General features: G+C 37.2%; 1 protein-coding gene across 5 annotated transcripts in view; it reads left to right on the top strand.

Moving 5' to 3' along the window:
* EHBP1 (EH domain binding protein 1) overlaps nt 1–16618 on the top strand; it is a 421355-nt gene that overhangs the window by 138202 nt on the left and 266535 nt on the right. For all 5 annotated transcript variants that reach the window (XM_045294210.1, XM_004710194.2, XM_030886656.2 and 2 more), the window contains exons 4-5: nt 799–894; nt 10420–10473. In XM_045294210.1, the coding sequence (XP_045150145.1) occupies nt 799–894; nt 10420–10473 (150 nt within the window). The remainder of the gene's footprint in view (nt 1–798; nt 895–10419; nt 10474–16618) is intronic.

The following is a 16618-nucleotide window of genomic DNA, read 5'->3' as shown; positions in this document are numbered from 1 at the left end:
AAACTGTTTGTTTCCCATGGACTTCTATTTTTTTTAATTGCTTTAAATAAAGATTGTACTTTAGTAAGAGAAGTACAAAACATACAATTAGCTTTTCCTTTTTTAAAAAAAATCATTTTATTGGGGCTTTATACAGTTCTTATCACAATCCATACATCTATCCATTGTGTCAAGCATGTTTGTACATTTGTTGCCATCATTATTCTCAAAACATTTTCTTTCTACTTGAGCCCTTGGTATCAGTTCCTTATTTTTCCCCTCCCTCCCTCCCTCACGAACCCTTGATAATTTGTAAATTATTATTTTTTCATGTCTTACACTGACCATTGTCTCCCTTCACCTACTTTTCTGTTGTGTGTCTCCCTGGGAGGGGGATAGCTTTTCCTTTTACAGAATGAATTTGCCTTTAATTTTCTAGATCCATAAAAATATTTTGTCAATATTTCTTAAATTTTTTTCTGCATCGAGAAAGTAACTGAAAAATGAGCCCTGTCTACCGCATTTTGCATATTTGTGTGTGTGTGTGTTATGGGGTGAAGGGTGGTAAAAGTTTATTTACAGATAATTGTATAATTGTATCCATTATGGTCCAAGGCTAATGCTTGAAAAGTTTTATTTGACTAATCATTCTTTGTTTCAGGAAGCTTGTAGATCTAATGGATAGTTAAATAGGAGCAATATATTTGTAAATTATTAACACAGCATTTCCTTATGAAATGCCTTACATTAGTAGTAAGCATGAATGGGAATTGCATTTCCTGTACTTCATTATTGAAGCCATTATTTTTATTCTGGTAGGCTCATAGCTGGCAGCCTGGAATAAAGAATCCATACCGTGGTGTTGTAGTGTGGCCTGTTCCTGAAAACATTGAAATCACTGTGACACTTTTTAAGGTAAGTTCTATTTTTGTACCTTGTTCATTATTATTATAGTATGCATTATTTTATTTATTATATAATATTTTATTATACAATATTAATACTTTTGTTATAAATTTATTATTATATTTATTATTATTATAATCATTATTCTATACCTATCCAGTCTCATGTGCATTATTTTGGGGATACTAGCAATTTTAACATTGCAAGTTAATGTTATGCTTCACATTAACTTCACAATCTCATGCTCTGTGAAGTCCAAATAATGTGTAAACCCTCAAAATCCAAACCCATTGCCATTGACTCCAACTCATAGTAACTGAGGCTGTCCATCTTTTTTTGTCTTTTAAATCATTTTATTAGGGGCTCATACAACTCATCACAATCCATACATACATCAATTGTGTAAAGCACATTTGTGCATTCATTGCCCTCATCATTCTCAAAACATTTCCTCTCCACCTAAGCCCCTAGCATCAGTTCCTCCTTTTTTCTACTCCCTCCCTGCTCCCTTCTCCCTCATGAACCCTTGATAATTTATAAATGATTATTTTGTCATATCTTGTCGATCTTTTTAAAGAGTTTTATTACTTAATTCACATAGTCATACAACTTAATCATGCATTCATATAAAGAAGAGTTGTGCAATCATCACCACAATCCATTTCAGAACATTCTCTCATACTTGCTGTTAGCTCTCTATTTCTTCCCAACCTCCCCTGCTATGACACTAGGTAATTCTTAATCTAGTTACTGTCGCTATAGCTTTACCTATAGAGTAAATCCTGGATTTCATCTGCAGATAATTTTACAAAACACAAACAGGAAGTAAACAACAACAAAAATCTAGCTATAATGACAAAACAAAACAAAAACCTCAATCAAAAGGAAGTAGAAAATATTAAAACCTGAAACAACTTTAAAATGGGTCAAAAGAGAAATCAAATGATAAAGTGCTACATTTTAGCAGGAATACATCTACCATAATTGACTTTATTTATAATGTTCTCTTAATGCTAATGAAAGCATTGTTATTCACATCCCTGAGCTATGGTCTGAAGGGATTCATCAGAAGCTTAATCCATGTGGGGATTCTGCAAATGCATTTTGGGTTTCCATTGTCATCAGTAACCTTCTGGAAGTCAGTTGTTCAGAATATTAGCTCTGATATTGTTCCCTCTTTGGGATTTGGATTTTATAATTTATAGTCCTTTGATCACACAGGCTGGTGGTGTTCCTCCATATGGACTTAGTTGATACTTTGGCTATAGATCTTTACAGGAGCAGGTGGAGCTGCTGGTCGGTTTGAACTACTGACCTTGTGCTTAGCACTCCAATGCTTACCAAAAGCACCACCAGGCCTCCTTTAGTACTTCTACATACCCTGTGTTTCAGAGTCACTTGGCTTTACAAAAAGTTCTGAATGGGTTATGCTATGTATATTTTATAGTTTTGATATTACTATAATTGCTATATATTTACTGTACTTTATTTACTCATGGAGAAGAGACAGGACATGCTCTTTCTTTTCTCAGGACAGTCAGAAATGTCTATTACTTTTCAACCAGCTGGTGTAAAAACCTGTTTTCAACCCATCTGAATCATATTTCTCTTACTAAAATGTATCCTAAGCTTGGTAGTTATTGCTAAGAACTTTCAATCAGATGAGTGTTATATATATTATGTATTTTACTTGTCACAGCAACCCTACAGTTCTACTGTTAATCTCTTTTACTAATAAGGAATCTGAGATGAGGCACAGAAAGGTAGTTTGCGTAATCACACTGTGGATTAGCTCCGTGCCTTCCTGTACACCACACTCTTTAGTGTATAATAAAAATGTTTCTGCATACATGTTGCAATGACAATATCTCAGACTTGTGTGGGGGAGGCTTTTAAATAGCCTGTGTAAAGCAGATGAAGAGCCAGGGGTTTACCGCTTTAAAAAGCAAATGGTGATCAAGAACATGGGGTTAGACTCAAGCTGATAGTTAGCTGACCACCATGTGTTTGGAGAATTGATAAGTACTGACTGTGTGGGTCTGAGCTGCGATCAGCGGCTGGAAATGTGTTCCTTGGGAGGATTAGGTGAGGAGCGTGATTTCCAGTACTGCTGAGAACGGTGAGGATATCCTCATCGCTGGACTTTGATGGCTTTCTCATATTGGTCTGGAGAGGTTTAGAGGGGGAAATCAAATGTGCCGCCCTCCTCAGTTTACTGTATTAAGCATTTCTGAATTGTGCTATTGAGTTTACTTTGCCCTTGTGCTCTTGAACATATAAAAAGTTTCTGATGACCATTTTTAATATTTAAATGAATATTTTCAACCGATACTTTCATTTTTCTGACCTTCCTTTGTCCTCAAAATTCTAATAGAAAAGTGAAAAAATGAGAAACACAATTCTTTCATACTAATTTTGGGATTCTGCTTTGGACTAGCGGTGAAAAATGCAAATGAAACATTTGCTCCTATTTCCCCCCTCCACACTTTCCCACTTGTGTTGAAGACTCACAATTCATATAATTGGGCAGTTTGCAAATAGGAAAGGAAAGGGCTGTTCTGGACCCTTTTTGTCTCTAGGGTAGAATTCACAGGGAGATACACTCATAGAGGTTCTACTTTTAAAACACATTACCAGTATGTTGCATTTGTTAGTTTAATTAGAAATTCCTTTTTTAGCCTGCATGCTTAGGTTTAAAATTTGAATTTTATTGAAAATAGCTCTATTTCTAGTCAGTTTTTTAAAAATGTCTTCTTTTTTTTTTAATAATTGAGAAGGAAATTAGCCTTCTAGCCATTTTCGATTTTTCTCTTAAGTGCAGTGGTCAGAAAAGAGACAGTGGAGGGTGGAGAGAAAGATTGAATTGATTTAAGCTAGAAGCAATGTTCATTGCAAATGCTTTTGTCTGGTCAACAATATAAATAGTTAAATACATTGATATTTCATTCCTCCCTGTCCCTCCATCCCCCCTTCCTTTATAGCCACTCAGACCAATGTTTAGATCTGATGGGTAAGGAATCTAGAGACTTTTTAAAGCTGTGACCTTTCTCTATAAGTAAATATACATATTTCCCTTTCATTTGTGGGATATAATACTTAGAAAGAAAAATATCTTCTATGACGTTACAAAGCCTATCTCATCAAATCAGTAGTAGGATCCCATTAAACGCTCACACATGTGTTTTTCTCCTTTTCTTTTCCCACCCTGCTTTCCTCCCGCTATAGTTCCTGTCCCTTCCGTCTCCTCCCCCAGACTCGGGCCTCATTGCAGTTTCTGAAGTCCTATCCTTTGGTGTGAAAACCATTGTCTTTTTATTTATTTTCCCAAATAAACATTTCATGTAATATTCATCTTTATGAGATAGACTAGCTTTGCTAAGAATTATGCTTTCTAATTTTGTCCATGTCTTAAGGTGTTTGATAGACTGGTCATTGTTTTTTAAGAATTCATAATATTCCATTTGTATGAATATACGAGAGTTTGTTTATCCATTCCTTTAGAGTCAGTTTTTTATGTTTCTATCTTTTTGCCATTATAGAAATTGCTGCAGTAAACATAGGTGTGCATATGTCTATGTGTATTTTGTTCTTTATTGCTTTAGGGTATATATCAATTGGAGAGATTGCAAGACCATAGTTATTTGTATTTGCATTTGTTGAAGGAAAGCACCATACTGTTTTCCATAGTGGTTGTATAATTCTGCAATCCCCACCAGCAATCTAGGAACATTCTAATCTCTCCACATCCTCACCAGCAATTATTTTGTTTTTCTTTGTTGTTGTTTTTTTAAAAAAAACTTTTTGAGTGTCACTGTGAGGTGCTAGCTCATTGTTGCAACTTATATATCTCTTACTGGTGATGAACACAAACATTTCTCCATATAATTGTTGGCTGCCAGTATGTCATCTGTGGATATGCCATTTTTAAGTGGTTTCGAAATGAACCATATTGCTGCTGCTTTCACATCTTTTGACTGGCTTTGCTGTGTCAGATGTGTTCCTTACTCCCATTGAATTTATTCTTTAGTCAGAATTCTTTTAGGGTGTTGCACCATCTGTGTTTTTTAAAATGTTTCATCTGCTTTCAGTATTTATGTATGTTGTATATGTGTAAAGTACTGTTCAGTGTTTTTTTAACAACAAAAACCACGATCATTGCTTTCAAGTTGATTCTGAATCATAGGGACTTACAAGACTACAAGTAGAACTACCCCAGAGGATGTTTAAGACCACATTTTTTTCTGATGAGTAGCTGGTGGGTTTGAACAGCTGACCTTTTAGTTAGCCTCCCAGCACTTAACCACTGTGTCAGCCTTGACAACCTATGGCGCAGTTCTCATGGGGATGCCATTAACCAGAATGAACATAATTACTTGTACATTAATCAGATATTGTGGAGAGTGTACTATGTGCTATATACAGTATCCTGGGGATACAGTGGCAAGATTAGGATGGCAAAGTGCTTAAGAAATCAGATCGACCTGGACTGCATCATAGCTTTAACATGTATTGTGCACTGTGGGAAGTTGTATCTTTTAAATACGTGCTCTACTCTGTAATGGGAATAAATATAGTACCTGTGTCATAGGTTGCTCTGATGATTAAAACTCAGCATAATAATTTGGACATGGTGAATGATCAGTAAATATTTTATTAACACTAGGATGATCATAACTGTGTGGGAAGGAGGCCTGGTGCAGCACTGGTTACGCGCTTGCCTGCTAGCCCATGGGTCTGCCGTTCAAACCCACTAGTTGTGGCAACATTGTGCCACATTTTATTCCTTGGTTTCTACAGCAGCACTGCTGGTACCCAAAATTCCTCATGGAAAAGCTTCTTCAGCCTTTCTTTACAGCCCCTTCTCTGCATAGACGTACTTGTTGTTCAGTGCCAGACTGGGGAAATAAATACAAGTAGATTCTCTACTTCCTTCTCATTTTACTCTGTTTACTAGCCCCCTCTCCTTCCTCTCTTGAATCATATAACCACCAAAGATCACTGCTTTGGCAGATCTTTATCCCCCGTGTTTGAATTTACTCATAAAGATAGTTGCTCCAGTGCAGCTCAGGCCAGCTCCGCCAGGTACCCTGGCTTATTATACTTATTATAATATGCAGAACTAATGAAATACTTAAGGATTTTATAATTTAACCTGGAGGTTGTAGGAGTCATTAAAGACATCCGTTGGCACTCATGTGATCAGAATAGTGCTTTGGAAAAACTATTGTTTGTGCACAGTGGATTCTGGCTCATGGCAGCACCATGAGAACTGCACCACAGGTGTGCAAGGCTGGCCCTTTCTAGGAGCAGATGGCTTGACTTTTCTTCTGCGGTTCCTTTGGGTGGATGTGACCACCGGCCTTTTGGTTGGTAGTTGAGCTCTTACCCATTTGCGCTACTCGGGGATTCGGTGAATATGTATCTGTTGGCACGGTGGTTAAGTGCTGCGACGCTAACAAAAAGGTCAGCTGTTCAAACGTACCAGCTACTCATCAGAAAAAAGATTTGGCAAAGAAATAAATTGAGAAAATGCCTCAGTAATTATTATCTTGAAATAGCTGAGGCACACAGTGATAGCATCCAAACCCAGCTGTGGCAATAGAAACCAAAGATCAACTCATAAACTAAAGTGCAATCAATCACAAATAAGATGCTTCCTCATGAGGAATTTGAAGACTTGAAACACCCAGTGCACATTGAGTGGACTGTTGAGCCAGAGGACTCCTTGTGGCATAGTGGGTTATGCTCTGTGCTGCTAACTTAACTGGGTTCAACGGTTTGAACGCACCAGCCCACAGGAGCCAGGTGAGACTTTCTGATCCTGGAAAGACCGATAGCTCCAGAAACCTTAGAAGCAGTTTTACTCTGCCTTATATGGTTGCTATGAGTCAAAATCAACTCTGTGGTACTAATTTTTAAAATTAAATATTCACTCTCAACTCTCCCACTCCTGCCCACATATAATAGAACACATATAATAGAAATTGAGTAAGTTAAATGAACACATGATGTGACCTTACTGTTTTACTGTTAATGACTCTTTCTCTGTTAACTTACTCTAATGTCTGTGGAAGTTCTTCACACCTAACTCAGGTGCTCACTTTTTTTTTTAGTCATTTTCTTTGGGGCTTGTACAGCTCTTATCACAATCCATACATCCATCCATTGTGTCAAGCACATTTACATTTGTTGCCATCATTATTTTCAAAACATTTCTACTGCTGGAGCCTTTGGTATCAGCTCCTCATTTCCCCCCTCCCTCTCCTATCCTCCTTCCCTCTTGAACCCTTGATAGTTTATAAATTATTATTATCTTTTCATGTATTACACTGACCAATGTCTCCCTTCACCCACTTTTCTGTTGTCTGTCCCCCATGGAAGGGGTTATATGTAGATCACCTTCCCCTCCTGGTATTACTACAGTCCTTACTGTTCCTGAGGGGTTTATCTGTCCTGGACTCCCTGTGTTTCTAGCTCTGATCTGTACCCAGGTACATGCTCTGGTCTAGCTGGATTTGTAAGGTAGAATTGGGGCCATGATAGTGGGAGGGAGGAACCATTAAAGAACTAGAGGAAAGTTGTATGTTTCATCAGTGCTATACTGGACCCTGACTGGCTTGTCTCTTCCTTGTAACCCTTCTGCCAGGGGATGTCGAATTGTCTACAGATGGGCTTTGGGTCTCCACTCTGCACTCCCCCTCATTCACATTGATATGATTTTTTGTTCTGAGTCTTTGATTCCAATACCTGATCCCATCAACACCTCATGATCACACAGGGTGGTGTGCTTCTTCCATGTGGGCTTTGTTGCTTCTCAGCTACATGGCCCCTTGTTTATCTTCAAGCCTTTAAGACCCCAGATGCTATTATCTTTTGATAGCTGGGCACCATCAGCTTTCTTCACCACATTTGCGTATGTACCCATTTTGTCTTCAATGATTGTGTTGGGAAGGTGAGCATCACAGAATGCTGGGTTATTAAAATAAAGTGTTCTTGCATTGAGGGAATACTTGAGTAGAGGTCCAATGTCTGTCTGCTCCCTTAATACTTAACATATAAATATATGTACATAGATCTATTTCCCTATTGTTATATATAAATATATTTACATATGTATATGCCTGTATTTAGACCTCTATAAATGCTCTTTGCCTCCTAGTTATTTCCTCTGTTTCCTTTTACTTTCCTCTTGTCCCACTATCATGTTCAGCCTTCACTTGGGTTTCAGTAATTCCTCTCAATTATATTGCCCTTGATCAAGCCTTACCAGGCATACTAATCCTACACCCTCCTTGCCATCAATTTTAGATTACTTGTTGTTCCTTTGTCCCTGGATTTGTTGACACTCCCCTTCCTTTTCCCCACCTCCCCTTCTCTTGTGTCTCCTCTCCACCCCATCCTCGAAACCATACGTCCCCTTGTTTTCTCCTCCATATTGTTTCTCCTGTCTATCTTATCTAGATAGATGTGCAGAGACAATAATAAGCACAAAAACAGACAGAAAAACAAAAGAACAAAAAACAAACAACAAAATAAAACCAACAACAAATAAATAGCTCCAGGTCTGTTTGTTGACCTTTAGGTGTGTTTTCTGGTCGCATCTGATGGGGTGCCATGCCCTGGCCCCAAAGTCTATTTTTGGTATTCCCCGGGTACCTCATTGCTTTGCTCTCCTTGCTGCTCCCTTGCACGCCCTTAGCTTTTCGACTTGGTGTGGTGTCAGATCGGGCACAGTTCCCACACTGTGAATCCAGTGATGTCCCTCATAGCGCTATGGGTCAGTGAGGGACGTCTGTCTCGTGGTGGGACTGGCCCTATGGTCCTCTCTATGCATTGGCTGCTCTGAGCAGGAATATCATCCTCAGGGCTTGGTGGGCCAGGGTGTGGTCCACTCTCTTTCCTTCCCTCTTGCACCTGTGTGCTCTGATCAGACGCGCCCCTTTCCCTGAGCTGTAGCTTCAGTACTGGCCTCTGAAGTGAATTCTTCTGGAGGGAGGGGTGTCCATGTAGTTTGGATTAGGGCTGGCCTCGCAGACCTCTCTATTGGTTCCCTGCTTCATGCTGGTATGTCACATTCACATCTTGGTGTACTGGGTTGAAGTCTGGTCCTTTTCTCCATCTCTTAGGTGCTCAGTTTCTTATGAAAAAAGGAAGATGCATGTTCTAATCTCTGCTAAAACCATTTATTTCAATCACCCTATATTAGTGTAGATTAGTTATTATATTTGTTTTCAAAGCCAATGACAAGTATATATGAATTCATGTAACACCTCTACAATCACTTATATAATAAGTTCCCCCAAATATTTGTCAAATCAATGCCAAGGGAGAGCGGGAAATTTTACCTGCAGAACTATGTATTATTACAGAGAATGCATTTGGTTGTAGGATCCATCACCCTTTATCAGGTTTCTGTGGCTTTTCGAGGTTTAATAGTGGATGTGAACAGTGTATCTACATTATGAAATCTTTCACAGTACTTTGAAATCCCAGATATTTACATAACCTCTGAACTGAAGAAAACTTTGCTTCAATTGTTACATTTAGTTTAAAATACTTAAGTATAAAAAATGAGGACAGGGCGCTTTTTTATCATTTTATTAGGGGCTCATACAACTCTTATCACAATCCATACATATATCAATTGTATAAAGCACATTTGTACATTCATTGCCCTCATCATTCTCAAAACATTGGCTCTCCAGTTAAGCCCCTGGCATTAGCTCCTCATTTTCCCCTCCCTCCCCGCTCCCCTCTCCGTCATGAACCCTTGATAATTTATAAATTATTATTTTGTCATTTCTTGCCCTGTCCGACGTCTCCCTTCACCCACTTTTCTGTTGTCCATCCTCTAGGAAGAGGTTAAATGTAGATCATTGTAATTGGTTCCCCCTTACCACCCCACCCTCCCGGTATCACCACTCTCACCACTGGTCCTGAAGGGATCATCCGCCCTGGATTTCCTGTTTTTCCATTTCCTATCTGTACCAGTGCACATCCTCTGTTCTAGCCATATTTGTAAGGTAGAATTGGGATCATGATAGTGGGGGGTAGGGGGGAGGAAGCATTTAGCAACTAGAGGGAAGTTGTATGTTTCATTGTTGCTACACTGCACCGTGACTGGCTCGTTTCCTTCCCGCAACCCTTCCGTAAGGGGAGAAAACAGGGTGTTTTATGAGCATTCAATATCCTAATAAAGTGCTTCTTAATAGTTTATTCACTGGCTCAAATGTCTGTCCAGGTTTCTTTTTAATACATGCCATGATAGAAGATTAAGTGTCAACATAAGCAACATAGAGAATTTCTTAATATAAAATAATGATTTCAATTTATAGAAATTATGAAAGTGTCATCAAAATTATTTATGCTGCCTCTCCTTAAAGGGATAGTAAAGGTTATATACTTTTATGATTATTTTTATAAATATAAATATTTATATAAGCATATTAATTTCTATTTAAAGGGATGTTTATATTATTTAATTGGCTTGATTTAAGATATGTATTCCAACTTCATGTTTTGATTTTATTATAGGATCCTCATGCAGAGGAATTTGAAGACAAAGAGTGGACTTTTGTCATAGAAAATGTAAGCTAATAGCAAATTCCTTTACCTTTCACATTTGTGATTATAAACTTTTCTAAGGTGCGTTAGCTTTTTGGTTGTAGAAGAAATGTTACCATATGAAAATTAAAAAGTGATTTGTAACAGATTTTGTTTTCATGTAAATGGTAGCTAGTAACAGTATAATTTGTTAGAAATGCTTTTATTAAAGCAGGAAACATAGATAAGCTCTTCAGTACTGAATTATATATGGGTAGTATATTAATATAAACAAATCAAATCTTCTTCCATGGAGTTAGAATCTGACTCTGGCTGTAGATTTGGTTTGTTTTTATTAGCCTCTGATCTATAATGGGGTTCCATTCAGATGACTCTGGTATAAGTTGGCCTTGACATAAGTAGAAGATCCTCTTTTTTCCCCTGCAGTTTTGATTACTATTGCATTTTGTTATCAGTGTCTTTAAAATTCTGGTCTTTGTCTTTGAGTTTGGAAACTTCGCATATGAACTTACAGATATATTTGAATACATAATTGTGTACATAAAAGAAATGCAGAAATCATAAAAATGTACTCCAAAAGTGAAGAAGAGTTGGATGACATTGGTGTTTTATTAGTTCAGGTAGTAATGCCACTTGAAGAAGATTTACCTGGATTATCCTTGGGAATAGAGATGGTCTTTTTTTTTTTTTGAGATGGTCTTTTTAGATAAAATATTAAGAATTTTTTATATGTCCTTTTTTTTCTTCATATATTTCACGGGAACATTTCACTGCTTCCTGGAGTTGCTTATCAATTTTAGCAGAACAATCAGTGTTTGGGTCTGTCTTTTAGAGCAAATGAAGCCCTCAATTTAGTTTAGAAAACAAAATCTGTGTGGCTGTGTTTTGAATAGTAAATTACAATATCAAAGATCGGCCAGTAAACACCTGAGAATGAAAACATAAGCAGATTTTGTTCCATAATATTATGTGTAGTACATATTAATGATAGGATACATTTTACACACACACACACACACACACACAGAGCTCTGTTGGTTGTAAGTGTGATTCATTGTCATTTGAATGTTGAAGATGACCGTGTGTATTCTGTTTAGGATCTGTGTCTTACTCATCTTTTTATCTGTCATTTAGTATGATGTTTCTAACACAGTAGATGTTCAATTAAGCATTTGTTGACTGAAAATAATGAATGGCCCTTGAAATCTTTGAAAATAAAACATTTGCTTTGACTTCTTGTTTGGGTGGAGCCATGTAGAGGGGCACTTTAATAACCGTTATGTTAATTTATAGGTGTGGAATCCTAAGTGACTAGTAGGCATATAGAAATCCCTGGGTGGTGCTAACAGTTGACACACTTGACTACGAACCATAAGGTTAGCAGTTCTTGTTTACCCAGAGGTACCTCAGAAAAGGGACCTGCTTATCAGCTTCTGAGAAATTAGCTAATCGAGACTCAATGGAGAACAATTCTATCCTGACATGCATGGGGTCTTTGTGAGTCACAATTGAATCTATGCCAAGCTAGTGTTTTGATAATAGACATCTAAATTAGAAAAATCTAAACCCACAGCCATCGAGTTGACTCTGACTCAGTGACCCTACAGGACAGCAAAACTGCTCCACTGGGTTTCCAAGGCTGCAGTCTTTACAGGAGCAGACAGCTGCTCCATCTTCTGCAGAGCAGCTGGCCTTCAGGGTAGCAGACCAACACTTAATCTGCTGTGCCCCTAGGGCTTTCCAGTAGGCATCTAGTAAGTGCTCAATAAATGACAATTTAATGAGTATTAGAGACGATAGACAAAGTATAGGAATTATGGATTCGAGCTTGATTTCAAATTCTAATATTTTCACTTACAACTTCTTTATTATGGGCAATTTCCTCGGTTCTCTAAAAATCATTCTGCTCAGGTTGTTGTAAGAATTAAATAATTCTCAGTGAATATTAACTTTCACTATCATTGTCATCATCATCATAGCTCTAAAACATGTTTATAGCAGGCTTACAGTATACATTACAGCATAGTCTTCCTTTTAAGCATGCCTGAATCCTGTTTTATGTGTCAGTAATAAAATGAATCATACTCTTTCTCCATTTTTAGACTTGAAACGATGGAAAGTTTGTGAGTGAGTTCAGGTTCTAACATAGTAAGAGGATTCTAGTGGCTTGGTCTCAAGCCAATATTAGTGTGCTAAGTATCCTTGTAGCCTTTTAATGGAATATGTTTTTTTTAAAAGCTTATTTTTCTCATTTGCCGATATATTACTAAGGTGATTGAAATTACTAGAAATATGACTGCCACATAAGGGAATAAGGTAGGAAAACAGAGAATAAAATGTTAACATTTGTTCTTCACAAACATCTTTGAATAAATTAGATTTATTAAAAATTCAATACAATGATATGAATGGCTTTTAACTATATTTATGTTTACAAAGCTAACATTTTTATTGAAATATTCCTAGAAATTAGATTTTAACCATGTAATTCAGATGATTGAAGACTTTGAATGATATGGTGGTAGAAAGAGCATTGCATTTATGAAGTGTGTCAGTTAGGGTTTTAATAACTGAAGGATATTCTGCCTCCGCGTATTCCTATTTGAAAAATACTGTGGTTTTTTTTCACATCTCTTGTTGTTAGCTGGGGTCAGCTTTACAGAGAGCACCGTGCACACAACAGAACGAAATGCTGTTCGAGCTTGCACCGTCCCGTGATCAAGTGTGCTCAGTCTGTTACCGGACCACAGAGTATTATTGGCCAGTTTTCAGAATTAGGTCTCCCAGCTCAGCGGTTCTCAACCTGTGGGGTGCGACCCTTTTGGGGGTCGAATGACCCTTTCACAGAGGTCGTCCGATTCACAGCAGTAGCAAAATGACAGTTAGGAAGTAGCAATGAAAATAATTTGATGGTTGGGGGGTCACCATAACATGAGGAACTGTATTAAAGAGTCGCAGCATCAGGGAGGTTGAGAACCACTGTCCAGCTGTGCTTCCTAGTCTTTCTTGGTCTGGAAGATCTGCTGAAACCTTAGCAACATGCAAGCTGTCTCTGAAATATATTGGCATGGAAAGAGGAATTTTATCATTGAACCACCAATGCCCCATTCCCATCTCCAGTGGAAACATGAATTTTGGATTGTATTAGGATTAACTATAATCTTGGTGTTATGTTTTCCAAACCAATTGACCTTGTCATGGTTATTCTCTAGGACTCCATTTCTTCAAAACAGGAAGATCTCTGCTAGATGACCTCAGATGGCTTTTCTAACCCAGTGATTGTATTTTTGTCAGTAGGGATATTTTCATAAGCTTTTTGAAAATCAATTCCAGTTCATGAAGAATAATCTATGTAGAGGAATTTTCTAATATAGTATTTTTAGAATATTAATACTTTAAAGGTTGTCTTTTAAAAACCCTTATTAGCTTATGTATTTTTCTATATATTTTTATTTCTGAAGTGAATTAGGAATACTGTTGCAAATCTCTGCCGAATTTTGAGTACAGCAGTTTCTTTCCCACCATTTTTTGTCTTTATAGCAGTTATTTCCAATGCCAGATAAAAAAGAGAAGAAAATAGAATTGGGCAATAAGCTAGCTTTTTATGTAAAGGAAGAGATTAGCCATTATAACAGAAACATAACTTGGCCATGAGTATCAAATAAAACATACTTAAAGAAAATATGCCCTCTTTTAAGAGATGGCCGGTACCCAGGGGAATTTACGGATTGATGAACTAATGTGAAAAAAATAAAATTCATCGGAATTTGGGAGGAACAGACAATTTCTCAGCGATTAGTAATGATAGCAGCTACAGTAACGCTTGCTAGGAACACACCCCATGCAAGAAAATAATCTAGCATTTCTATTAGGTAAGTTTTTATGGTTTCATTGTTAGTTTTTACAGCAGAGTTTTATGTGTCTTTTACATAGGTGATTTGGCCTATTTTACCCGTTTAAAATGTTTATTAAAACAACCAAACAATATTAAAAGGTAAAGAGAAAAGGTTAAAAACAAAATTCTTAATTTAAGCTAAACTAATTGATGCATTTTAACTGTTGGGTTGGTGAAGATTTTTAAATATCCCATGGACTGCCAACAGGACAAATAAATCAATCTAAGAAGAAATACAATCAGAATGCTGCTAGAAATAAAGGATGGTGATATTTGTTTGCTTTGGACATGTCATCAGAAAGACCAAATGCTAGCAAAGGACATCGTGTTTGGTAAAGTAGAGGCCAACGAAAACAATGGAAACCCATCATGAGATGAACTCACACAATAGCTGCAATAACGCACTCAAACTTATTAACAGTCACGAAGATGGTTTCATTCTCTTCTGCTCGTACAGCGTCCCCGTGAGTGGAAGTCAGCGTGACAGCAACTAGCAACTCAAAAGAGAGCAGGCTAATGTGCGTACTTTATAAGAAGACAAGTCATCACACACAGTGTACTTCTGAAGGTCAAAGGAAGAGTTTGTATTAAAAGTTCTTTAACAAAACAAAAAAGTGCTGAATTCTTACCTGCAAGAGAGATTAGAATTGGTTAGATCTTTCTCTCTGTAGTTTTCAAGAGGATTAATTTCTTCCTATAAGGACCAGCTCTGCAGAGTGAGAGAAATAAATGCATTTGGAGAATAGTTTCATTTTTCGTTCTTTTTCCAGGTGTGTTACCTCCTTTTATTTACTATGGAAAATCTAGGCCAGTTTTCTGCGATGCTAACAGGAACCCCCTCCGATAATTAAATTTAACAGGGGGAAGTTCTATCAGCCACATTTGATTATTGTATCTAGCACCTATGTCATAAATGCTCAATATATATTTGTTAAAAGAGTAAATTAATTGAGTGATTATAGTTAAATTAGTGAACTGTGAGAAATCTTGTAGGAGCTATTTTTTTCTTTTTCTTTTAAAAAAATCATTTTATTGGAGTCTCTTATAATAATCCATATATCAATTCTATCAGTCACATTTGTGCATACGTTGTCATCATTTTCAAAGCATTTTTTTCCCCTACTTGAGCCTGTGGTATTTGCTCTTCTCCCCTCCCCACCCTTGTAAACCCTTGATAAATTATAAATTATTGTTATTTTCATATATTATACCATCTACTCTCTCTCTTCACCCATATTTCTTTTGTTCATCCCCTGGGGTTATGCGTCAATCATTGTGATCAGTACCCCTTTCCCCTCTTCTCCCTCCATCTTCCCCCTACCCTCATGGTATTGCTACTCCCATTACTGTTCCTGAGGGGTTTATTTGTCCTGGATTTCATGTGTCAAGGGCTCTTATCTGTACCAATGTACATGCTTCAGTCTAGCCAGATTTGTGAGGTAGAATTGGGTCATGATATCGTGGGGGAGGAAGCATTAAAAAACTAGAGGAATGTTGTGCCTTTCGTCAATGCTATACTGCGCCCTGGCTGACTCATTCCTTCCTTGTGACCCTTCTTTGAGGGGATGTCCATTTGTCTATAGATGGCCCTGGGTCTCCATCCCACCCATCCTCTTTCTCATTGATGTGATTGTTTTGGCTCTTCTGATGCCCGATACCTGATCCCATCGGCATCAAGTGATCACACAGACAGGTGTGCTTCTTCCATGCGGGCTTTGTTGCTTCCGGCTGCTTGTTTAACTTCACGCCTTTAAGACCCCAGAGGCTATATCATCTAATAGCCAGGCATCATCAGCCGTCTTCACCACATTTGCTTATGCACTCATTTTGTCTTCAGCGATCCTATATATCCAATCATATATATATTATCTTGAATTTGGTTTACTTAATATAGATTTTATAATACCTCTTAAATGATTTGATAGGGATAAGGAGTTGGTCAATTAGACATATGGATACACGAGCATTTAAATATTGCTCAATGAACACTTTCATTCACCAGTTTTTATGGCCTTTCGAGAATAATCCTTACTGATGTTGATTTTCTTGTATAATACACATGCTTAATACAGTATAGGTGATTTCTAATTTTTACAAAATAAAATGGATTTACTTAAGGACAAAATAGTAGCAATTTAAATGCAAAATCCTTCTAATTTGTATGAAGTCTTAAAAATATTTGTCGATTTATTCACAACAGATTTGACAGTAGTTTTCAACAATTTTTATTAACTCTAAAAATATGTACATTTTCATGAAATAACCTATCAAGCT

This window comes from Echinops telfairi, unplaced genomic scaffold (assembly GCF_000313985.2).
Source record: "Echinops telfairi isolate 266 unplaced genomic scaffold, ASM31398v2 ScPeMD7_2573;HRSCAF=3158, whole genome shotgun sequence".
NCBI lineage: Eukaryota > Metazoa > Chordata > Mammalia > Afrosoricida > Tenrecidae > Echinops > Echinops telfairi.
The sequence above is the reverse complement of the archived record's forward strand: the minus strand, read 5'-3'. Positions and strand labels throughout refer to the sequence as shown.